Here is a 26357-nt window from a genome sequence, read left to right as displayed (position 1 = left end):
CGGAGCTTAGAGCAAGGTCGATAACCCAAAGTTAACGCAGGTTTGTCGATGGTTTTAGCTTAAAAAAAGCTGTTGAGCAACTAAAAAGTGAGGCACACATCAACTTAAAGAGCTGCAATATTTCTGTGGTCTCGGGAGAGCTGGAAGGAGCCAGCCACCGTCTAGCAGGTGTTTCCAGACGGGAGATGGGAGAGGATGGGAGAAGCTGGGAGCTGTGGTGTTTCTGTGGTTTCCCTCAGAGAGCGCCACAGGCAACCAGCACAACTACAAGCCTCACCTGCTGACTGACATCAGGTGCGATGAAGCAGAGTTAAAACTAAAACATGCTGGATACCAGCCCTCCAGGACCAGGACTGAGAACCCTGATGTAGACCAGCTGACATCCCTAAAGATAAAGAACCACCTAACATAAGACATCTGTAATAAGACCTGATAGAACATATTTCACCCAATGGTTGTCTCACCAGACTCAAATATAGCTAAAGCCATTGTTTGCTAAAACAGATTAGCAGTGGTGACCCCCTGTATTGTGATTACAAGCTAAACTGCAACATATCAGCAAAAGACCAGAGATGTTCAGCCCTACTATATATAACCATAAAACACAGGTTTTACCAGAGAGATGTTAAATGATTTTGCTGCTGTTTCCCACTGACTCCTGCCATTTTCTACCCAAAATGTAGAATTAATTGAACGTGATCATCCAAGCTAATTGGCTGTTTCTATTGTTGTACATGTGATACAGATAGCACCTAATGGACCACATAAACCTATGCTGAGACTTTGAGTAAAGATATAGAAGTGTTTGAATAAAATAAAAATATAAATATGCCAGAAGATCAGATCACGCTTCCTTTAACGAGAAGACTTTGAGGTTCTTCCGTCTAACAGTCCTCCACAGCCTCCCCAACTCCCTGTGACGAGTGTCACAGCTCAAACGCCCCAATCCTTTTGGCTTGTTTAACTCTTTGCCCCCAAGCTGTCGACTATCTGAAAACTAGTCTGACCTGAAGGGGCGGAAACCCCCCACCCCACCAACACACACACACACACACACACACACACACACACACACACACACACACACACACACACGAAACACACACACGCACGCACGCACACACACACACACACACACACACACACACACACACACACACACACACACACACATACACGCACGCACGCACGCATGCACACACGCACGCACACACAGCTTGCTCTCCAACTAGCCGTCTCTCCCGGTTCTCCAGTCTGTTTAGGGCCGCACACACACACACATACACACACACACACACACGCACACACACACAGCTTGCTCTCCAACTAGCCGTCTCTCCCGGTTCTACTGGCTATTTAGGGCCGAATGCAGCCGTGACTGGTCTGGTGGGTTTGGGAGTAGGTAGGGGTGAGTAAGAAGAAGGTGAGGTAGAGGGGAAGACAAGGTGGTGTTGCTGGTGTCGGGGTTCTCCACCATATTAAAACACGTGCCTTTCTCAAAGATAATAGTGTGGGGTGTGGGTTATAAATGATGCATTTTGTTCAGTGAGACCTGATAATAGCAGTTTGGGTAGAAGGGGGAGAAAGTTCATCGCTCTCTTATCAAAGCTTTGTGACATTTCTCCTTCAGCTGTAAAATTTCATCTCACATATCTCTTTTAAAGATGTGGAACCTTTTGTTGAACCGATACAGAGCATTCCATTTCGCTCAATGTGGCTCTCTCATGGTATATTAATTTATAGCCCATTTGCTGGCTCTATAACACAGCCTATCAGCCGAGATGACTGGATTCCGTGGGACATCTGTGAATTGCCACACACAGGTTATTGAACTTTGAACGGTGGTAATTTATTTGCTTTGATACAAAGGCGCTTCTTGATATCCAGAAGGATTGTCTGCTGTGTGAAGCTCAAGCACAGTTTCCCTCTGGTCTGCACTTTTCATTTATGTTTTGTTTTGTTTTGCTTTGTTTTAGCATCTGCCCTTTGGCATTCAAATGCTCAGGATAACCAGATGAAGGTGAAGCAAACCAAAGCCTGGTCTGGTAATTAGAGTATTTCCTCTTATTATCAAGACAATTTATTTTTCACGATATGGGTAAAAATCATGTAGAATACACTTCTGTTGTAGCCAGTAATACAAACATTACTCCAGTCTACAAAATACATTAAGAAAATGTATTCCATTAAACATTTTCATAATCAAAAATGTAAAATTCAAGTAAATTTTTAAAGTATATTGGGAGTGACACTGAAAAAGTCCAAACCCAGGGTTTCATATGGGCTTTTTCTTGTATGCAATATACCAAAACAGTTTCTCTTCATTTCCAATACTAATGTAATAAATTACCAAGTAGATGTAATAGAAAAAACTAAATCTTTTTAGGTAACTAACAACACATACAGTGCAGGCCATAAGTTTGGACACACCTTCTCACTGAATGTGTTCTCTTTATTTTCATGACCATTTACCTTGGGAGATTCTCATTGAAGGCACCAAAACTGTGAATGAACACGTGTGGAGTTATGTACTTAACCATTAACTGATTACTGATTTGCACACTCTTGGCAATCTGTTGATGAGCTTCAAGAGGTAGTCATCTGAAATAGTTTTCCAACAGTCTTGAAGGATTACCTCTTAAAGCTCATCGAGAAAATGTTACGTTTAAAATATGAAAACCACTTCAACCTGAGTGAGGCCTGTTCTGCCAAACAAAAACTAAAAGATCTGTCAGATGTTGTACATTTTGAGTGAGAGGAGAAATAGCATGAGTGTGATGTATAATATGGGCATGAAATGTAAAAGTTGTGTCATTAAAAGACTGAAAAAAACAATACAAATAGTTTACAATATTACATTTTAAGTTAATAATAAAATATTAGGTTTTGGGTACCATCATAGTCCAGGTCTGTTCCATGTGTTTATTTTTATTTATAATTAATTTGAATCACGGTTAAAAAGCAATGTCTGACTTTCATTAGTTAAATTTTATAGAATTTGATTTTTTTTATTACCATTCAAGTTGTGACTATTGTGTTTTTTTTTCATTGACAGAAGGGTACCAACAATTGTGTCCATGTCTGTATTAATCATTCCTACTAAGAACTATTCACCCTGTTTCCTACAGGCCGAAGGCTGAGCAGCCTTAGAGCCAGAGCATCAATGCAGACAAACAGCTTGTCCACTGAAGATGTGAGGTTTACAAAATCTGACCTCTGAGCTTTCCTTTGCTGTTTGTTACAATGCTTTACAAATTTAACAATCTTAAAGGTGTGGTTGACAAAAATCTATTTTTAATCATTGTTTTTGATTCTAATCAGTTACTTTGAGTTTTTCATGCAAGTTGAAACATACAATTAGTTTCCTACACTCAGGGTTGCCGACATTTGAACTTTTCCATTGGGGGTGTGCAGACAGTTTCCCCTCTGACTATGGGGGGATGGGATTCTTCTGTGTGACATGTTGGAGGTGTGGCATGAGAATGTGTGACGAAGGTCAGATGCATGTGTCTCACATTCAATGCGTGAGAGTTGGCAGCCCTACTTACACCACAGAGTCAGTGGTAGAGTCGTCTTGTTGTTATCTAAATCAATGCAAGATGTCCAAATATTCGTTGTGTTCTGCCACGCTCTCCTCTAGCTGACACAGACACTTTTGGGTATGTTTCATAGAGAGTGAAGAAAAACAGGTAATGTTGTGTTTGAATGTATTAATCACTGGCTATGTCACTTAGCTTAATTAAGGACTGTTGAAAAGCTGTCACAGAAAATACTTTGCGAAATTGGGTGATCCCACTAATACAACAGGAAATGAATAAAAAAAGATGGCATGCTGAAAGGATTGCTGGAAAGTGCTTCATTATATCTCATAATATGATTCAAAAGTAAAAAGTGTTTTTTCACCTCCCTGTCTGCCAACGGTTCACACCCATTTATTCTTTAAATTATAGTGGGCTGGCATCCTGCCACGGAGAAACTCATTAGTTTTCAGTTGTAGAACGCTGAAAGGAGATTGACACCCCATTTTTCCTTAATTCCTTGAACTAGAAGACAGAAAAGACAGACAGAAGACACGTGCACACATAACCCCCCCCAAAAAACAAACAGATGCCAGCATGGAGCATCTTGGGTGCTATCTGAGGAGGATCTCTCTACACAAAAGGACATTCATTGGTCTGCCAAGTATCTGTGGAGTGCAGAGACAGACCCTAGAGTCTGGCGACAGACGATGATCTTATCAAAGTAGGGGGTGGGGTGGATTGGGAGGAGGTGGTGGTGGATTGTGGGATGCAGCATAGTAGAGGGTGAAGGTGGTGAAGAGGTTTGGGTTGGGATTCAGAGGGACTGTATTGCCAAGTGTGTGACATTTAGGACTGGACGGTGAAGAACGCTTCAAAGAGAATGCAGGAACTGGGTGCATACACAGGGAGTGCACAGGCCAGTATGAGCTCCTGTCTTGTTCAGTCTGCCGTTTACAGCTTGACTTCTGTTTTTGTTTTTAATTTAATTAGAATGTCCACAGATACAAAAAAAATTCAAAATCTAATCATAAAAATGATGCCATTAGCCTTAAAATTGTAGGTCTATTAAAAATAAATGATGAACAAAATGTAAAACTTCATGAAAAAGCCTATGGACAGTCCAAGAAGGGAACTCATTATTCATCCATGGGGGTTTTTGTGGAGATCTTCCACTTGTATCTGCAACAGATGTGACACGCCATCTGGGAGCCAAGGTCCTCAGGCAACATTTGGTGTGAGATGCACATAACTGGCACCCAAACATGGCCGACCACAAACTGCACAAATTGTGTCCTAGCCTCTTTATCACCCCCTCCCTCTCACCCTCCTTGTTTTTTTCTTCTTTCTGCTTTAAACACTCCACTCTTGAAAGAAAAAGAGAGTCAGAGGGGGGCTGGTGTTATGGTTGGTGTTCTGTGTCAAGCCAGGCTAAACAGGAACTTGCATCCAAGTGGTTAGAGGCCGCAGGTCTTATCTGAGGACAAACAGAATTCATCAAGCGGTGGCTGTTGCTCTCAGGGATGATGGCCAGCTGTGCACCAATTTTTAATTATTCCTATGTAATGAGCTTACCCACCTTCCACTGAAGCACCAGGAAGAAACAATGCGACAGCAGCGGGGGTTGGGGGGGGGGGGGGGGGGGGGGGCAGAGGGAGATACAGCTGTCAAGAATATCTCATTTTAAAGCCAGTTCCAAAACTATACAGATGCCCCAAATCATAAATAAGTATTCACGCCATCAGCTGGCGTTTCGCTGATTTTGTTTCTAGCAAGAGGTTGGGTGACCAGATCCATGTTTAATGATGGATGACATTTATAGGACTTCCCACCAATCTTTGAGGGCTTTTGTAGCAGGTAATTCTTCACCAGTCTTGATTTATACATGAAAAATCACAGGAGCAGACGTTTCCATGCAAACACAAGAGGCCAGCACAATAGCAAGCTGCAGATACATGGTTGATATTTACAGAGTAGACTTTAGCTGAATAGGTCATTATGATGTTTCACAGAGTTCGGTGTTTACTGGGGCCCATTCAGCATGGGTCCAACACCCTGCATAACCTCGTGTGTGTTAACAATACTCGTTTAGTGTGTTAGCACAAAAAAATGCTGCACACTCGGAATATTTGCCAGGACGCAAGAACATACCTGTTGTTCTATCGTTTTTATTAGTATCAAATCAAACTCCTCTAGTAACTCAGATATCTGACTGGCTAAAGTGCCATCTCAAGGAGTTTGAGGCATGACTCGAGTCATGAGAAAAGTCTGTTTTGTCTGAGTTAGACGAGCTTTTGTGTTTGAAAAGTTTAGAGAAGTTTAGAAAATCCTACAGATGTATGAACCTCCAGAAGACTTTATAGAGTTGTCAGGGCAACTGTTTCTAAATGTACAGTCTGGAGTTGCATATTTTCTCTTTGCACCACATACACATAGTCACACACACACACACACACACACACACACACACACACACACACACACACACACACACACACACACACACACACAAGCGAAACATCCTACTCTGTAAACCATGTCACAGCCCACCATGAGATTTATTATAACTGTTTGATTAATCGCCATCCTAAAAAAGTACACAGAATCTAAGAGATTAGATAGCTGTGGGTGTCAGGGAGGTGAGCACCGGTACTCACAGTGCTATCCAGTCTCTCTGTTAATTAACTGCAGCTCTGCTCAGCACTAACAAGAGGCCTGCCTTCCAGGAACAACAGAAATTGACCAGCCACTAGCTGCTCTCATTAGCCAGTGAGCCTGTATTGCAGATCACGCAACATAAGTTAACATTTGCTAATTCAAATCAGGTGTTTTGAAACAGGGAAACAACTAAAACATGCTGGGTAGGAAATCTTGAGGACCAGGGTTGGGCACACGTCGTTTATAAAGGGATGTGTCGGTTTATTTAAAAGAAGGAGTGTGAATGCTGTTTTTTTTTTATACTTAAAGCACCAGAAATACTTATTTTTATTCATTTGTGTTTTTAGGGGAGTTGGACACATTCTTTAAAGATGGCGAGCGTCGGATCCACAGCCGGCAGCAGCTTCCTGTGGGAACAACATGGGGACCCTTTGAAGGGAAGATTGAGATGAGCACTGACACCACTGCACTGGTATGTCCTTGTTTCGGTTATCTACTGTAACAGTAGAATGATTAGGAATCATTTCCTAACAGACGGATCAGAAATGGGCTTGTAGTGCTAGCCCAATAAAGACAAGACCATGTCAAAGAAGTGAGGATCTCGGTCACATCATATTACAATATGATTTGAGATTATGTTTAGGTACTGCATCAGGTAGCAAATACGAAATGGCTGTAAGAGTTCTTCATGGTTTTAGACCTAAACTCTGGGATGGCTTAGAGTATCAAACATCTGGAGAACACTCAAGCAACACCAACACAAAGTTTAGGAGACCAAAACCATAACTGACTGCAAATACTCAATATGGAAACTGTCTGTTCATGTTGCAGTGACATCATGTTTTCACAGCTATAGCACAAGTGTGAGGGGAAAAAATCTGCTTTGGTTTATCCCTTGAGGTTCATGTGGCAGGGGTGAGGAGTGAGCACCACCTCACCCCTGCCACATGAGCATCAAGGGATAAACCATCAATCCTGCTCAATGGTCAACTTTCCTGGCAGGGTCACCCATGAAGACAGTGGGAGGGTTAAAGAGCAAATTCAGGTTACAGCCTCCTTTCAACAAATAGAGAAACATAACAACAACTCATTCTAGAGAAATTTTTACACATAAATTATTTAGGCTTTGAGAGTCATTCTTGTGAGAAATTTTTTTTCTGCCAAACCAGACATGACGCGAGCAGAGGGAGTCCTGTTAGCTTGATCCAAAGAAAAATATGGATTCTAATGACACAGAGGAATCTTTAAATGGTTGTTATTATACTTATGGTGGACCACAACCATATTGTTATGAGCCTGCTGCACACTCCAGGGAGCAGAGGCAAGCCAGAGGGAGAAACAATGGAGAAAGGATTTAGCTGTGATGTCAGGAGATTCTGTGGAGTGAGCAGGTGTCTAGATGAGTGATCAGTCCTAGCTAGCTAGTTTAAACTTGTGTGTTAACATCACAATGTTTAACAGATTATTGTCATGTACCAGACAATTAAAATATTATTGGTCAGTTAATATAACATAAATTCTTGACAATAATCAACTATAATGAGCTTTTGTCAGCTGTTTCATACTCGTATTCATTGACGTAACGTAGCTTAGCGCTTTAGAGAGAGGGAGAGATGCCTGTCATCGCCTGGGCAGGCGGCTCAGACCATGGGTCCGACCCAGAAACCAGCTTCCTTGGCCCGCTAGCATTTTTTTTTTCTCCTGTGTCCTGTCTGGCTGTGAAGCAACCAGAATTGATGTCTGAATGCGGGTGAAAAGCCTTACAGATTTACTCTCAGATGGAGCATCAAAGCTTCTGCTTTAATGTCATGCATGACACTTAAAACTTCATTGTTATTGTTTTTTGGATGCTTTTTAATTCTGACCAAACACGGAGACAGAGGTGAAAGAGAAAAGAAGAGACAAAATAATTAATGATGAATAAGAGTCTGTTCTAGACCTGCAGAAAGAGACCCCTCCCCCCCCAAAAAAAAAGACAAAAAAAAAAACTGGGGGACACACAAGAGCAAGCTATCACTGCGTCAACTTGATGAGGAAATATAAAATTAACATTGTTTTACTGAACAATCACACGATAATAATTCACAGTGCATTTAGTGCCAACCACAGCCTCAAGACTCTTGTTGACAATGCCCAAGTCCATACTTATGAGAGCACCATGTGACCACCTGTGTGCATACACATGCCTGTATATGTAAGGTTTCTCTATAGGAGCATCCAATAGTAAGTGTGAGGGGCCACAGATCTGCCCCCCAAAGATGTGTAGGAGATGGAGGGAGTTCCAAGCCCCAGAGATCCAAGAAGTGCAGGGACCCCAGGAAGACTGTAACCAGGAAAGCCCCAGCTCCCTCCATAGAGGCGCAGAGGATTGCCCCGGGGGTCACAGTCAGCAGCCAGCAGAGTCTCGGGAGATATCGGCGGCAAGCCCACAGGCCCACCCACAACCTCCCACCTCCAAGCTGGCCAAGCCCGGAATCCAGCGACCCGGGACCAAGGGCCAACCAGCCCCACCAGGGACCCAACAGAGCCCAGGGACCCAAATCCCACCAAGCAACCAACGGGATCAGTTAGACAGATGCCAAAAATCTTAAGCCCTCTGACACAGGAGCCGCGAACATGCAGGCAGACCAAGACACCACACTCCACATATAATGTGCTATCAATTTTTAAAAGCTCTGTATCCTCTTCTGGAGGTTGGGGGTACTGGTTCTGAGCTGGTTCCGACCCAGAAACCAGCTTCCCCGACTTGCTAGGAATTTTTAATTGCTCTGTATCCTCTTCTGGAGATTGGGGGCACCAGTTCTGAGCTGGTTCCGACCCAGCATGTTTAACTCCCATCACATCACTGAGATTGTAATCCTCCGGTCTGAAGTGTGCACCAGAAACAACCGTGTCCGTGTTTTCAGCGGCACAAAACGCACTAGGAATGGAACATGATGCCGTTCATCTCTTTTTGGGAAACCCGTGGACTCGACGTGCAGACCTGCTGGAGTTTGTACATACACAACAGTTTACCATTTTTAAAGAAAAATGAACACAATCCAAAACTAGTGAGCACACACACTGGATGTTTCTCAATGCCAAAGAACCTCGCCCTGATGCCTTTGCCCCGCCCCAGTTGCCTAGGAGATACGTCATCAGGAAACGCTAAGACCTGTTCTAATGTTCATGTTCTACCGAGGCGTGGGTTCTCCATTTGTTAGATGTTTAGCTAGCTAAGCGAGGATACGTGGGAGGTGTCTTGTAGCATAGCCATGGTCAAAAATTTCCCAGAATACAACGCAGTATTTTCAAAAGGATGGCAGATCAGAAGCCGACAGCGACTTCGGGGACAAATTTCAAGTTTAAAAGTCAACTAATTTAAAATGTGTTTTTTTTTAGATCCAAAGAAGTTATCTATGTTTGGTTAGTTGATTAGTAGTTGTTGCTTCGGTGGCTAGCGGGTAGTAACTCACTTATATATTTAATTTTAATAAATATATACACAATTTAAAAAGTAAAAGGCTCGTTATATATTTATATCGAAACTTTAACATATAACTAGAATGTATAAATATCTCCTGTGTCATGTGACGTTACGTGACTGCATCAAATAATGAGACCTACCCAAAAACTACCTACCGTAAATCCTCTAATACAGGCCCGTGCCTGTATTTGACTCAAGCTCATCAAGCTCCAGGCCTTTATTGGAAGGAGAGCCAGAATTAGAGGCAGACCTCTATTTCTATTTGAGCAAAATGAACTAATGGTTCACTGGAGTTTTTGACAATTAAAATTGCGCCCACATTTTTAAAGTTAAACACATTTCTTTTAACAACAGTAGTTTCTGCTTCAGCCATCTCCCCCCTCCCTCTGCCCAACGGCCGCAGCGGCCTCCTCTTCGTCTCCGCACGGTTAAAGTTACCTTCGCGGTCTATCACTGGCAAATCAAAAGTGAGACGGATGACACAACCGCCCTCCGTACTTGCTTGTTACCACATTCCACCCGGCCACAATAAAAAAAAACTTCCATTATTCACCTCTGCCGACTCCGACACCAGCCAAAATATGATACCAGGCAGTTAATTAAATACAGGTTATTATTAGAGGATTTACAGTTCTTGCCATACTGAGCTTCAGGCAGGACTTGCTTATGAATCCCCCTCGTTATGTCAGAGGTTAACATTTTTTTAAAGAGTTTTTAGAAACTTTGCTGAAAAAAGGCCACTCTTTACTCAAAATAAGGGGCTTTTGTGTATTGTAAAACAAAATACCCACAATAAGCATTTCAAATAGTATTTTTGGACAGCATTTTATATGAAATTCAAATCAAATTTAACCTGCAATTTGCTCTTTAGTGATTTTCTCTGAGTGTGTTTTTAACCCTCTGGAGGCAGGCGTTGCAGATTTGCAACAGTTAAAACCTACTTACCTGGGGTCTCATTTATCAAACATTGCGTAGAATCCTTACTAAAACCGTACTTAAGCTCAGCAAAAATACTGTACTTACGCCAAGTAGGTTTGTGATCTATCAAACATGGAGTACGCACAGCTGCACGCAGTCTCTGCTTTATCAATTGAAACTATCTAGAAAGTTTCTCAGCTGCTTTTTAGTGACATCCCGCCCTCACCATGCCCACTTACTGCCATAAATAGTCAATGCAAAGTGCCTTGTGGACCTCATCTATATACATAAGCCGGCTCGTTGCAGCATTTCGATCACGACCGCAGATCAAGGAAGTGCTATTTCTTAGAAGCAGAAATTGAGGTACTTGTGGGTGAGGTGGAGAAATGAAAGGAAGTACTTTTGCGGAACAAATTAGAGAAAATCCACGGAGTGGCACATCATTGCTGAAGCCATCAATGCTGAGTTCTTCAGAAATATCTGTGGCGGATATAAGAAAAATGATGCAATCAGGATTTGATCCCTAGACTCCCGGGTGAAAGTCACGCACGCTAACCAGTCAGCCAAACAAAGATCTCCCAAGACAACTAGCCAGGGCGCATGATCAATCGGGCCACGGTGACAGGACACACACACTGTCACAGACACATGACATTCAGTCTCAATCTGTCCCCCTGATGATATTCTGCATTCCGTATTCTGCGCTTCAGGCTGTGTGTGTGTGTGTGTGTGTGTGTGTGTGTGTGTGTGTGTGTGTGTGTGTGTGTGTGTGTGTGTGTGTGTGTGTGTGTGTGTGCGCGCGCACGCGCATGTGTGTGAGTGTGCATGCATGTGTGTGCACACGCGTGTGTGTGCGTGTGGGGGTCTTGTTCTGTGTGAAAACGAAGCAGTACAAGTGATAATGTTGCAGGGTTTCATAATTGGCTGCATGGTGGCGCAGTGGTTAGCACTGTTGCCTCGCAGCACGAAGATCGCAGGTTCAAAAACTCGCCTTTCTGCGTGGAGTTGCGTGTTCTCCCCATGCATGCGTGGGTTTTCTCCGGGTACTCCGGTTTCCCCCACAGATCACAACATGCCCTATAGGTTAAAAAAAAAAAATAATAAAATCGTAAGACGCTTTGGGTAAAAGCGTCTGCTAAGCACATAAACATAAACATAATTGTATCCTTCTCAGCAGCAGCACTGCAGGTGCTCTCCATGTCCAACATGTGCGTAAGCCAGGTCCTTGGTCAACTTAAAGTTGCTCACATTTTTCCGCTAAGTTTTCTTTCAGAAATCCCAAAGTTTGCATGGAAAGTTGCTTACGCAGTTTTCTGACCCTGTTTTGTGCGTAAGCAAGCTTGATAAATGAGGCCCCTGGTTACTCCGCATACGTATTTCATAAGCATTTTTAAAAAAAATCAGAAGTACCCCTGAAGGATTTAGTTGTTCGTCCTTTTATCAAAACTTATTTTGAGCCTGAGAGGGTTAAAATGCCAACATTAAAACCTTGTGTATGGTAGACCTTTACCTTATGCATTAATTTTGTGTTTATTGATAGTTTAACTACTGATAACGTGCTTTATCTGGTTTCAACAAAGTGTATTTTTGTATGGTCTAATAAAACTATCTTTTAAAAGTAAGACCTAATGGGTGTGTCCAAATTTACAGGCTCTATAAATTGAAGGACACAGTCTACACGGCCAGGTCCACAGTCAACCGAATAGACCTGCAGCAAGTGGATGTGACTTTGGACAGTCTAGCCTTCAGATTTATTCCAGCCCATACCTCAGTGAATGTCCTGTCACCCAGCAGCTGTGACGATCATAAACAGAAGCTACAAAGAATGAAGCTCGATATTCTGCTGAGCTTTTTATTTACTTTTTTATTCACGCAGGCGTTAAAGCAACTGTATCACCATTGCTGGCATATAAGAAAATTAAAAAAGCAGAGAAACTAAAGGACTCACCATACAAGCATATTTACTGTGACATTTGCCATTATTTTGGACTAAGAATACTTCAAATGTTTTGTATAAATGACTAAAGCCCTAAATCTAACCACTTTAAGTTCATGTTAAATTCATAACTGTATTTTTCTCAGGCTCCATCTCCCATTTTATAGTCTGCTACTGTAAATGGCAAATGGCCTGTATTTGATATGGTGCCTTCTAGAGTCCTGGAACTCCCCAAGACGCTTTACAACACAATCAGTCATTCACACATTCACACACACATTCACTCGCTGGTGGTGATGAGCTCGATTGTCTGCGATACATAGGCGCCACTGGTTCCTCCGAACACCACCAGCATACAGAGGGGTTAAGTGTCTTGCTCAAGGACACAACAACAGCGACAGATTGAGCGGGATTTGAACCTGCAACCTTCTGATTGTGGGTCGAGCACTTAACTTTTGTGCCACTGTTGCCGTTGTTAGATAAAATCTCTGCTTCGTCCCGCAATGCATCATTGGATATGGTGAGCTGTGAAGGATACTGCACTGAGTGGCGGCTGGTGATTTTTATTTTTATTTTTTTTGTTGGGGTGCATTTATGCTCTCTAGACGTTAGATGGGCTGACCACACATCACCACTAGGGGACCCCAATTAACCATTGTTATGATAGAATCCACATTTTCTACCTTAACAATGACAATAAGTAAAAGGACTGAAAAAAAAGCTAAATAAACATAGAGAAAACCACACACTAGCAACAATGCAGCATGATCCTATCCACAGAAAAGAGCCGTTTAAATTAAAGCCCAGACTCTCCTCTTTACAACAATACAACTAACATCACTCTATGTGCAAATCTAAAGGAACTCAAGTGCAAAATACACAAAGCTAAGTTCATGAAGTCAAAAGCACAAATTCAGTCTTACCTTTGCTGATCATCATAATCCATGTTTTAGTAAAAAAAAAAAAAAGCACTTGGTTTGTGTAATCCAATCTACCAAGGTTGCACTGAGATGATTCCTCTTATGCCAAATTCCACCATTTTTCATTTCTTCACAATTAAGAAAAAAAAAACTCCAAGGTTTTGAGCTATGACATCATACAGTGCAGTGCAGTGGCTAGCGCTGGTGCCTTGCAGCAAGAAGGTCCTGGATTCACACCCTGGCCTTGGTTCTCTTTGTAAGGAGTTTGCATGTTCTCCCTGTCCACGCGTGGGTTCCCTCCGGGTACTATGGCTTCCTCCCACGGTCCAAAAACATGACTGTCAGGTTGATTGCTCTCTCTGAATTTTCCTTAGGTGTGCGTTTGTGTGCATGATTGTTTGTCATGTGTTTCTTTGTGTTGCACTGTGATGGCTTTGTGACCTGTCCAGATAGGCACCAGCCCCCTGCAACCCTGTGTGGAAAAACGGGTTACGAAATTGGGTGGATGGATAATGTTAGGTTTTGTAGTATCAGTGTATCTAATCATAAACTCCCAGTTAAAATTTGATTACATAATTAAAGGTATATTCAAAAATTTGCACAAATAAAAAAAATAGAATAATGAACTAATTATTTGTCTATGTGACAGATTTGAAACATTAAAATCTGAAAGCTCTAACCACAGGCCAAGCAGAGTACTAAAACGTTCTACTTACGTAAATGTACCAATATTTTGATAAATTTTTACTCAACTATGAATAAGGTATTTGCCTTAATATTGATTCAAGTATAAGTAAAAAAGTATGTTAAATTAAATGTACTTAAAGTAAAAGTTACACGCAGGGATGGCCTCTTCTAAGTAGTGCAAAAACACAACAATGACTCACGACTTGCTCGTGCACGCACACACACACACACACACACACACACACACACACACACACACACACACACACACACACACACACACACACACACACATACACTGAGGACCGTCAGTGACTTCCATTCATTTTAGTGACTGGATTGTGCCCAACCCTAACCCTACCTCTAATCATGACCAGTCTACTTCTAACCCAAACCTAACTAAAACATAATTCACACCCTACCTCTAAATCTAAACAGAAGAGCTCTGTGCATTTGTCCCAAAGTGAAGACCAGCTAAATGTCCTCACTTTGCTACCAATGTCCTCAGTTAGCAGGTACACAACATTTACAACTGAAATGGCTCTAGTATTTAGTGTTGATTTACATAATCAAGATGATTTAACTGACACAGGCTGTTGTTCTCCTGGTGAATGAGCAGTGCACCAAGAATCAGCTTTTAATGAGCATGCACATTTTTTGCCGCTCTGTCAGTTGGGGAAAAACAGAACCGGCAGCAAAACCGAGCAGAATGGTGACATTATACCTGTGCACAAAGGTGTGGGTTTCAATGAGGAACAGGAGAAGGAGGTGGCAGAGGAGGTAAACGGCAAGTGCATCAGAGGGACCGGACTGATGCTTTTGAGCAAAACTGCAGGAAAGTGTGAGTGTTTAACATCCTCTTTATAGAAAGTGTACGCCCACATCTCCCAAGGGTGACACATGGCCCCATGCAGGCATCTCTCATTCGGTTCCGATGCTGCAAAGTGGAATATTTTTAATTTATTAGATCTATATTTTTATTTTTTTTACTCAGTAAAGAACATGATTGAAAATGTAACAAAGTACAATACTTTAAAAAAACTAATTCAAGTAAAAGTAAAAGTACAGACTTTAAAAATGACGAACACACACATACAAAAGAACTACTCAGAGTAACACATATGAATTTAATTCCTTAAACTGTTATAGGAAAAAAAAAAACATTTTAATTGGTGGATTTAGCGCTCTAGCCACGCTTAAAATGAATGAAGTCACTGTTCATCATTTTTGTCATTAGGCAAGGCAGCTTAATTTATATAGCATATTCATACTCAAAGGCAATTCAATGTGCTTTCCAATTAGCAAGAATAGCAAGAACAGTAAAAATCAACATGACAACAAAGTACACAAAAATTCAAATTTTATTGAACATTTTAAAGAAAAGGTCAAAGTTAAAGGGTCAGCAGTTACAGTGCAGAACAGTCATTTAAAGGCTGATGAAAACATGAAGGTTTTCAATTTTGATTTAAAAATTACTAGAGTTGAGGCACATTTGAGATCATAAGGAAGCTGTTTCCATCTATGTGCAGCATATTGACTAAAAGCCATGTTTGGTTCTGACTCGAGGTTCGACCAACTGACTGTTTCCCAGGGATCTGAGAGCCCTGCTGGGTGTGTATACAGGAAGGAGATCCAACATGTATTTTGGCTCCATGCCACTGAGTGATTTATAAACTAGACTAGTATTGAAGTCTAGTAACTCTGTTGTTTACTGGTAGCTAGTGTAGAGATTTAAGAACAGGAGTGATGTGCTCTGTTCTCTTGGCTCTTGTTAAGACTCTAGCAGCAGCATTCTGATTAAGCTGCAGTTGCTTCACAGCTTTTTTGGGAAGACCAGTCAGAGGGCCATTGCAATAGTCCAGCCTGCTGGAGATGAACACATGAATGAGTTTCTCTAGGTCCTGTCTGGACATGAGACCTCTGAGTCACGCTATTTGATTAAGATGATAAAACACTAATCTATTTATAGCCGTAATGGGACCATTGAAGCTCAGGTCTGAATCGGTTATGGCACCAAGATTTCTAACCTGGCTCTTTGTCTTTATGTCTCTGGAGCCAAGCTGAGCAATAACCTCCATCCTGCCCCCTTTTCCAAAGAGAATAACTTCAGACTTGTCTATGTTTAACTGGAGGACGTTTGACTGCATCCATTCATTGACTTTCTCCAAACACGAACAGAGCGACCCTAAGCCTGCACACAGACGCTTTCTATCTCTTGTTTCAGAGATCCCAGCGGAGGCTCATGTTTACTTGCTGCTCTGCTGGAGTGACAAGTTCTTCATGGGTTTCATATTTAATTCTGCATTTAAATTAATTAAGAAATTCCTGTTAAACTCATAGGCAGCCCCACATTCATCCTGTTAAGACACATAAGGAAACGTCTCTGAGGATTTCAGACTGGCAGACTCGTTCATATTTTTAGCTTTCTCAAATGCAGAACTTTATTAAATCATTTGCAGAGTGGTTTGGACTGTTTTCTAAGCTCCTCTGATGATTATGTAGTCATCAGTGGCTTTAAATAACTGGAGCCCGATTTCAGCCATGAAATACAGCTTCTCTCTGAATTAAAGCTGTAGCTCAGGAGGTAGAGCCGGCTGACCTATCACTTAAAGCCGGTTACCCTTGAGTGGAAAAGTACTTGACAGAGCAACACCTTAAGTTTCAGTCCATAGTAACGTGCTTGGGATGCTTTCCCAGCAATGTTGACATGAACTTCCCAAGAATGCACGCGCACTCAGCCCCCATCAGACCATAAGACACATCAGGAAAAGTGCATTGTTTGTTGGTTGAGTCTTAAAAAAAAGACACAAACAAACCTCCCCAATGAGATGCATTCACTGATTATAGCTTCAGGCGGCAGTGAACACTTCTTTACTAACTGCCCTCTGAAGAATTCAGCACTGTTTTCCACCTCCACCCCCACCATTTTTAAAAAGAGTGAGCAGGTGCTGGTCATCACCTGTAATGGGCTGTGGAAGGGTCACAGAATATTCCTAACCTCCTTGCAATTAATAGCTGAGAAAGAAGCTCTGCCTCTAAGGATCTCGTGTGTGTCAGTTCTCATGGGAGCCATTTTTAATGCTTTGCTGCTTGCCCTCTTTCACTTCTAAGTTTCATCTCTCAAATGGGGTAGGGGCTGTTAGCAGTTTTTCACCATCTCTTATTAGAGGCCAGGCCCACCCAACCGGCGCATTTTGTGTAACTAAGCCACCTCTTAGGGTTCAGTGTAACCTTTTCCTTACTTTTATGGATAAGGCAGAAACTTTGCAATTTGTTGCATCGTGTGCATCATGAGGGGATAGTTTATTTACTGTAGTGTAGTTTTACTCATTTTTTTCTTTAATCAAGCCTCTAGTTATCATGCTGCTGTCTTGTTAAACACGCAGCTGTTGGCAGCATCCCTAATATACTGCCACATTTATCTCAGTTATTTCAGTGGGAGGCAAGGGAGTTGCTCAGATCTTTGCATCGAGGCAGGAATGAACCCGGATGCCTCACCTAGTGAGGAAGATGTTGAAATAACATGTAAGTGTGAGATGAAGGGGAGGAGAAAGCAGAAGAAGAAGAAGAAGAAGAAGAAGAAGAAGAAGAAAGGCTGACTGCAAGTTTGATGCGTGTCAGAGTGGCCAGTGCTCCAAAGCAGGGTCAGGAGACGGTGAAAAGCCTTTGAGGTAGAAATAAAGACTCATTGCTTCATCGGTCACCCGCTCTCCATAGGAGGCACACTCACTCATTCTGATGAAGTGCGAACCTCAGCAGACTATTAAATCTCCTTTTATTCTCTTGGATTCTTTGAAACAATAGAGGTGAATGAATTACCCAAAGGTATGTAGCAGGAGTGACACTTCTGTCACGCCTCAAACACACGACCTGCCTGTGAGATTTTGATGTGCCCTCTCAGAAATCAAACATATTTTATCCCTCGATCCAAATGCATCGTTCTAAGATGGGACATTGTAGAGGTCAAGGTATTTTTGTCAAGGTACGACTCGCAGATCCATTTCTCTATCCCTGGCATGATGCCCAAACAGGACCAATGTATAATCATTCCTTGATGTGGCTTACAGTAAATAATGAAATTACTGTGAATTTTAGCAGCGTTTACATTAAAGACAGGAGAAGCACTTTGGCACATGCAGAGCCATGCAGATGGAGAAAATGTGCTGGGTTAGACTGGTGTCTGGGGAGCAGTACTGTGGAGGTACAAGACTTGGGAGGAGGTTGAGAGGGGTTCCCTAGAGGCAAAAGAAATGGGGGCTGGCGTCTACTGCGGCCTGTGGGTTTGGCTGCCAGTGGATGACTGGCCTCAGTAGTGAAGCGGCATGATGGATGATGCTGAGAAAGAGCGGGGAGTGGAGCATTTCATGCAGTTGTCCAGGCAGGCCTTGAAAAAGAGGTGTGAAGCTTGAAAAAAAGAGTGAAAAGAGATAGGCAGAGTTGGGCAGAGAGGAACCAGGAAAGAACAGAAGCCAAAGAGCATGACAGGAAATCTGGGCATCTGCAGGACAGAGATAGGGTCACATCTCGACCGTTTATCAAAGAGGAAAGCAGATTTCACAGCTGATGGGCTGCCGTGGCAGGTCTGTAGACCCCAGGGGCTCCGCTTGGCAAGAGGGACAGGAGCCAGGGTTATTGCTGCAGACCTGTTAAACACAAATACATTGCACTGTCAGCTCTTACAGGCCAGGCTCATTTTAGGCATCTTTGCAGCAAACACTCTTCATCTTCCTCTAATGACTTGTATGAATGTAAAATGTTAAAACTTCATCAATTAGTTACAGGACAGGTTTCCCTAAAGCAGGGGAAACAAATAAAGATAGAAAGCAAATTAAAAAAGAGTGTGAACCACTCGGCCGAATGCTACAGATGTTAGCCTCTTCCCCCCTCTGCTCCGTTTCCTCCTCCTTTGTCGCCTCCGTCTGACTGATGGAACTGCCACCACTCTGTCTCATCTCTCACTTCGTTCACTGATCAGTCAGACTATTAGAGTCCAATTACAGCCGAAGCTCCGGTGCAGGTGAGTGACGAGCACATTCAGCCTGCTGCAGACAACGCCACCACACGGCTTCCTCACACACACTCCAAATTAACGCAAATTAAAAGTGACATGCAGACATAAATGCCTGCAATCAGAGGGCTAAATTAACAGTCTGGGTGGAAGCTGTTGAGTAGCAGGTGTCTTTAAAAGCTGTAATTACCTATGTTGGACAGAACCGGGAGGAGAAGGTGGCCCACAGTTAGCCTGGAGTAACAGGCCTGGCCTTGGTAAGCTTGGCTTCCATTGTAGGTGTTAATAATTGATTGGGAGGGGAGCTATTAATGAGCAGCAGATTTAGAGCTGTGTTGTAAATGTGTGTTGATGAGGGTGTTGCTGCTTTTTAGACAATGCCTCAGCAATGCTAATTATCACAGCTTAGTCAAGGTGCAACTGTAATGAGTCTGAATTCAATAGACTTCTGCTTGTTATGTGTTTTGAGGGCCTTTCAGAATAAATTACACCATAATTGAAATGCACAAAGCTCTTTTAATTCCAGATTAACATCTATCAGGCAGCTGTTGCTCTTTTATCAGGTCGTCAGTCTTGATATTTCTGTATTTGCTTGAATCACATTGAGGATTGTTATACGATTAAACAGACCGGCTTTAATAGTGATACAAGGACCCTGAAAGGAAAGCAATAATTTCTAAATCAGCAGGTTAAAAGGACATAATACGATCAGCAGGTGCTTTAGGCGAATTAGACCTAGACATTTTGACCGTCTTTGAATCATATTTAAACTCAAATAGACTTTTAGTGTGTTTTAGGAGAAAATAACAAGAGTAATGTTACTTTAGGGAAACAGCTCATTATCTGAAATATTAGGAGGACAACCTATACATTTTAGATCGTATTAAACGGCTTGATTTTGGAAATTCATTCTCAATAATTTGTTTTAAATCTGCAGATGTTTACCTGCAGATTTAACCTTCACCCAGGATCCAAGGTTAAACATTTCCAGAGAAATGCTTGAGAATGAAGTGCAGCTGGAATACCTGTTCACACACCATGTTTACATGGTTTAAGACTACACACTGTGTGTGTGTATGCATGTATATGTGTGTGTGTGTTAGGTCTGTTGTGTGGGAGGGCATTAGCACGTCACTGTATGCAGACAGTGTGTTGCTTTTGGCTCCGAACAGAGAGCTTTAGCTTGTAGACCACAGAAGAGTCAAAATGTCAAGATACTGTCCTAATTTTCACCTGGGACGGAATAAGAGGCACAGGCTGTCAACAGATGGAGTCTGATTGTTGTGTAATTTAGTACAAGGGTAAGAATATGGAATGGTGCAACCCCCCAAAAAATGCTCCAGAAAATATTCAGCTCATCACTGAAAGCGTTTGTCTCACCCCTTTTGCCCACCCTCTCCCTCCACTGTGTTTATTGTGAGCTACCCCTAAACTTTAACAAGTGGTGGCAGATTTTTCTGTTTCAAAAATTATATCTTTCTTCTTGTCATTGCTTCATTAATCAAGAGGAGGCATTCTGAAAAATGTTTTGTTTAGGAGGCTGCAATCTGTTGTGTGTGTGTGTGTGTGTGCGTGCATGTGTGTGTGTGTGTGTGTGTGTGTGTTGTAGTTAATCTGCCCCCGTGGCAGGTTTCCCCTCCGAAACGCAGCACTAAGCAGCGGTATCGCAGGCCTATTGTTGTAGCCTCTGTCATAGCAAGGAGAGCCTGATGCAGGCCTGGGCTCGCCTGATAAGGAAAAGAGGATTCAACATGGCTGGAAAGGAGAATCAGTGGGACTTGAGAGTGGAGTACGGATGGGGCAGATGTGCTCACACACACACAACACACACACACACACACACACACACACACCACAGAGAGTACATACAGAGACAGACAAGCACACGAGAAGATGTACGCATGTTCTGCACAACACACAAATGCAAATCATAAACCATCATCACATTGGCACATGCCCAGGCAATTATTTACAGTTACATCCAATTACATATGCAAGAAGGCACCCCACGATAGGACTTCTCTGTAGCAAGCAGCTAAATCACAAACACACACACACTCATCAAATGTGCATGCACACAAACAAACAAACCATTAAACTTAAAGAAAGAGATAAAAAGAGCTGAGGTAGAAACATTTTCATTTGTGTTTGCATTCAAAGTTTGCTCTTCCACTGAAAGCCCCTCTGTCTTGGATATGGTTTGAAAAAAGCTCAACATTATCAGAATTAACAGGATTTGAATTTCTGTGTTGGACACACAAATAATTTTGGCAAGAGGAACGTGGCCTCGTCTAATGAAATAATGGGCCCAAATTTTAGGCGGAGAACCAATTTGTGATTGCATGCATCAATTATTTATTGGGTTTAAACCAATATCAGAGCTGGGGTCTCTTCAGATGGATAAAATGGTAATTATCTGGCCTGCTTTTACTTTCTCGCTGTCATCCATATATTCATTAATGGCATTATCATTGGGCTTTTTATGGCTTTGGATGAAAAGGAGGTGACAACCAAGCACATTTGATTGAAGTAACCATTTAAAGGTTGGATTCTGAGCACAAATCGATCTCTATAATGAATAAAAACAATCACAAAAATCAGAGTTTTTTTCCTAATATTTATGTTTCTCCAAGCTTTCAAAGATTTTGTGTATATTTTGAAGCCCCACAGTCCCACACTGAAACCGTGAGACACTCAGTTATAGTTCGACCTATAATGGCAACAACTGAGCTCCACTGTTTGAGAGTTAAAACATGGTTGACTTGGTCTACAAGTGAACCTGAAATGTTGCTGTCCTTACATCACAACACCACTATACTAACTGATAAGGCAGGCCCCCTGATAAACAGAGCAGTACTCACTGATTTGCTTTATGTTCACTTTACCGTAATGGCTGCATGGTTTCCTCCAACACCACCAGGGCACAGTGACTTCATTCAAACACAAATACAAAGAACCTCATGATGATGATGACTTTGTCTTGTTTTTTGCTTTTAAAAGCTTACCGTTCAAAAGTGAAGTGTCCCATTTTTATATTTCAGAGTGATACAGTACTAAAAGATAAAAGTTGTCTGAAGAAAATTTACTAAGTATTTCTGCATAAACCTAGCCTTGCAAGGCCATGACCCATAGTGGAAGGTCAGTCGAGAGTAGGGATGTTCAGTTTTTCCTGTCTGATACCGATTTCGATAGCTGGGATTTAGGTAATTGCTGATACCGAGTACCAAACCAATACCAGTATTGTTTAATAAAGACGGCTTATTGAATTTATAATTTGAACAATTTAGTTTAATTATAGACTTGGGTGTATAACTTTGTTATTATTATTCAATGGCCTAGCATTTGTTGATATTACAGAACATAAAATAACACATAAAGGATAATCATAAAATATTTTAATGATTGAGTAGATGAAACTTGAATCAAATATTTGCTACTAACAACATTTAGGAACATGAACTGTTGATGCTGGTAAAATAAAACTGCAACAGTTAGCAACTTTACCAAATCTACAAAAGTTAGCTTTCAAAGAACTTGTATGTAGGAGAAAAGGTCTTAAAAAGGTCAAAATACCGAAACTACAACAAAATTATACATATAGACATAAGTCATTTAAAAGAGAAGTTATAGTTTTCAAAACTTAATAAGAGCAGCTGAGTTTAACATTTGACCAGTGCCAAAAATGTAACATAAAATACAAATTTTTAGGAACAGTTATGAATATAAAATAAATAAGGCACTTGTTTGATATTTTTATAATAATACAAAAACTGCTCTAAAATAGAATTATTTTAAAGTGCGGTTATGAATATGCTACATTAAAATGTCCTTATGGCTCACAACCAAACAGCACTGAAAAGTGCAAACAGCAAAATCTCTGTTCAAGATTTTCCAGTCATCATCAGGGCCTCTGTATTGTTTTTTCATTTTCACAATTTCAAGGAGGTCCACAGAAATCTTTTTTTCAAGAAAATTTGAATTTCTTCTTTGTCTGCTCCTAGTCTGCTCCTCTTTGCATCTACAACGTTGGTGACTACACTATAAAGTCTCTCACTGTCCACATTGGTACTAGGAGCAGAGAGGGACTTGGTGGCCTGGCGGAAATGCAGAAGTGGCGTTCAAGTCGCCAAACAAAGGACAAGAAGCTAGAAGATCACGCCGATGTTTACTAGATAAACCACGCTTTAAGAGAAGTCTTATTCTCACCTGGATTCCCGCTTGTTTACCTCTTTTACTCTGACGTTTTCCCGGGACCGGATAAACATCGCTGGAAGCGCCATGGTTGGAATCGTTGTTTGGCTCCGGGCTGGTGCACCACTCGGATAAACAAATAGGAAGGTACCTCCTCGGTGCATCTTGGGCGATCGTGAACGAACGGAAGGACAAAAGAGTCTGGCAATCATAGGAGATGGTAGCAGGGACACTACTGAAGAGGATCACAGACAGGAGCAAGGTGGAAAAGAGGTTAGTGGAAAAAAGTTTGAAAAGTTTGAAAAAGTGGCCGGTGACTGCGGCTAAGCCAAGCACAGGCGCCATCTTGTTACAGACCAGAAGTGAATACCGAGTCCCCCTGCACCCATCCGAGTCAACTGCATACAATGGCTCCTCCTGTCGTAGGTGCTGTTCCACCTTGTTGTCACATCTTGTTGTAAACGTTTAGTTGGAACTTTTAGCTCCTTCTGAACATCCTCCAGGTGTGTAGTGGCCTTTGGTGAGTGTTTCAAGTGGGAAACAATATTTCTACCATTAGCCAGAGCACCACTTACACTTATCTGGGACACCAACTGGAGACTGTGTGCAAAGCACCCCAAATTTTAATATTAATTTCTTCCATGGTTTGATCATGTTGCTTACATTGTCTCGTAAGACAATGTGCACGCAGGAGTTTGGTATTTTCCAGTTTTTTTCTGCATCCCCTGAATTTTTTCGGCAATTGCTTTTTCAGTTTGAGATCCAAGAATCTCATTAGCATGTAGCACCGCACTTTGAGCCGCATAATGAATGTTTACCCAGCGTGTCATCAACATCATTAAAGACATAGATGACACGTATAAGATCCAATTGTCTGTCGGAAAACTTGTTACAGAGATGCCTTGTGCGAAATAGGCTGACTCACGTTTTCATTTAGTTTGGGGCAACACGTTCTCACTCCCAGCGCGTCAAAAACAAACACTTGGTCAGCCACCCTCCGCATCAGACCCCGACGCCAAAAGTGCCCTTTTTCGTCACTTATGTGCGAAAAGGGGTTTTTCCCTTATTTGACTGCAGATCGCAATGTAGCGTAAAACTGACGCGATGGGATGTCCGCAGCCAGGGCACCAAACAAGCTCATTGTACCTTACCCTAACCTCATCCTCTTGTAATTTAACCTTCCCCTCACCCCTATCCTAACCTTAACCATCTTGCTAGCTAACACATTAGTGATGTGTCGGTCACTCTAAAAGCCGGCTCTATGAAGTGAATAGCGGGAGCCGCCTCGTCACTGGTCGGGTTTGGACCGAGCCAACATGAGGGGGAGGTTCCAACTACCACGGAGGAGGTTAAAAGTAGAGGGTATTTGTAACCTCCCCCTCGCCACATGGTATGTTCTAAAGTTCCCCTTGGGCGGCAAATATGAAAATTCCCAGTCAGAATGCATGGGAAACAAATGAGAGTAACGCTTTAGGTAGCAAGAGGGTTAAGGTTAGGATGAGGGTGAGGGGAAAGTTATAAATAGTAAAACGTTAATGTTTAGGTGCGGTTAAATGAGCTGGTTCTGTGCAGCATCAGCGGATATCCCATCGTGTCAGTTTTACGCTGCATTGGGATCTGCAGTCAGAAAAGGGGAAAACCCCTTTTCGCACATAAGTGATGAAAAAGGGCACTTTTGGTATCAGGGGTCTGATGCGGAGGGGGGCTGACCAAGCGTGGGGAGCAGTGTTTCAGTGTTGTGTTTCCGTCCTTGCAAAGTGTAACATAGCTCCAAATGTTCAACAAGATGGCAAAAGCCAATGTTTTCTGCAACGGACAAGGGCTGGTCATCCAAGACAATAAATTCTAAAACTTTATCCATTATTGCAATAGCCATCTTGCTCTCTTGGGGACATTTCTCGTGGCTTTTAAAGGCATATACCAGAGTTTCTTGTTGCTGTGGTTCGCTCCATTTTTCCTTTAAGGCAATAAACTTTTCATGTTCTTTTACATGCCGGCAAACCAAGTGCTTAAGAAGGTTTCACATGTTGAATTTGACAGCATTCATACATACATACACACACACACACACACACACACACACACATATATACATATATCTCGTCTCGTCTCGTCTTCCTCCGCTTATCCGGGTCCGGGTCGCGGGGGCAGCATCCCAACTAGGGAGCTCCAGGCCGTCCTCTCCCCGGCCTTGTCCACCAGCTCCTCCGGCAGGACCCCAAGGCGTTCCCGGACCAGATTGGAGATGTAACCTCTCCAACGTGTCCTGGGTCGACCCGGGGGCCTTCTGCCGGCAGGACAAGCCCGAAACACCTCCCCGGGGACGCGTCCAGGAGGCATCCTGACCAGATGCCCAAACCACCTCAACTGGCTCCTTTCGATCCGGAGGAGCAGCGGTTCTACTCCGAGTCCCTCCCGAATGTCCGAGCTCCTCACCCTATCTCTAAGGCTGAGCCCGGCCACCCTACGGAGGAAACTCATTTCGGCCGCTTGTATCCGCAATCTCGTTCTTTCGGTCATTACCCAAAGCTCATGACCATAGGTGAGGATTGGGACGTAGATCGACCGGTAAATCGAGAGCCTGGCTTTCTGGCTCAGCTCCCTCTTCCCCACGACAGATCGGCTCAGCGTCCGCATCACTGCAGACGCCGAACCAATCCGCCTGTCGATCTCCCGATCCCTCCTACCCTCACTCGTGAACAAGACCCCGAGATACTTAAACTCCTCCACTTGAGGTAGGACCTCTCCCCCGACCCGGAGGTGGCAAGCCACCCTTTTCCGGTCGAGAACCATGGTCTCAGATTTGGAGGTGCTGATCCTCATCCCAGCCGCTTCACATTCGGCCGCGAACCTACCCAGCAAGAGCTGAAGGTCAGAGCTGGATGAAGCTAGGAGGACCACATCATCCGCAAAAAGCAGAGACGAGATTCTCCTGCCACCAAACTCGACACACTCCACACCACGGCTGCGTCTAGAAATTCTGTCCATAAAAGTGATGAACAGAACCGGTGACAAAGGGCAGCCCTGGCGGAGTCCAACCCTCACTGGGAACAGG

The 26357-nt window shown here is 42.6% G+C and overlaps 1 protein-coding gene across 2 annotated transcripts in view; it reads left to right on the top strand.

Moving 5' to 3' along the window:
- The window catches only part of zfpm2a (zinc finger protein, FOG family member 2a), a 206717-nt gene that overhangs the window by 84273 nt on the left and 96087 nt on the right, over positions 1-26357 (top strand). For both annotated transcript variants that reach the window (XM_054740524.2, XM_015949298.3), the window contains exon 4: positions 6524-6648. In XM_054740524.2, coding sequence (XP_054596499.1) covers positions 6524-6648 — 125 coding nt within the window. The remainder of the gene's footprint in view (positions 1-6523; positions 6649-26357) is intronic.

This window comes from Nothobranchius furzeri, chromosome 5 (genome assembly GCF_043380555.1).
Source record: "Nothobranchius furzeri strain GRZ-AD chromosome 5, NfurGRZ-RIMD1, whole genome shotgun sequence".
NCBI lineage: Eukaryota > Metazoa > Chordata > Actinopteri > Cyprinodontiformes > Nothobranchiidae > Nothobranchius > Nothobranchius furzeri.
Note: the sequence above shows the minus strand (reverse complement) of the source record. Positions and strands in the feature narration are given on the sequence as shown.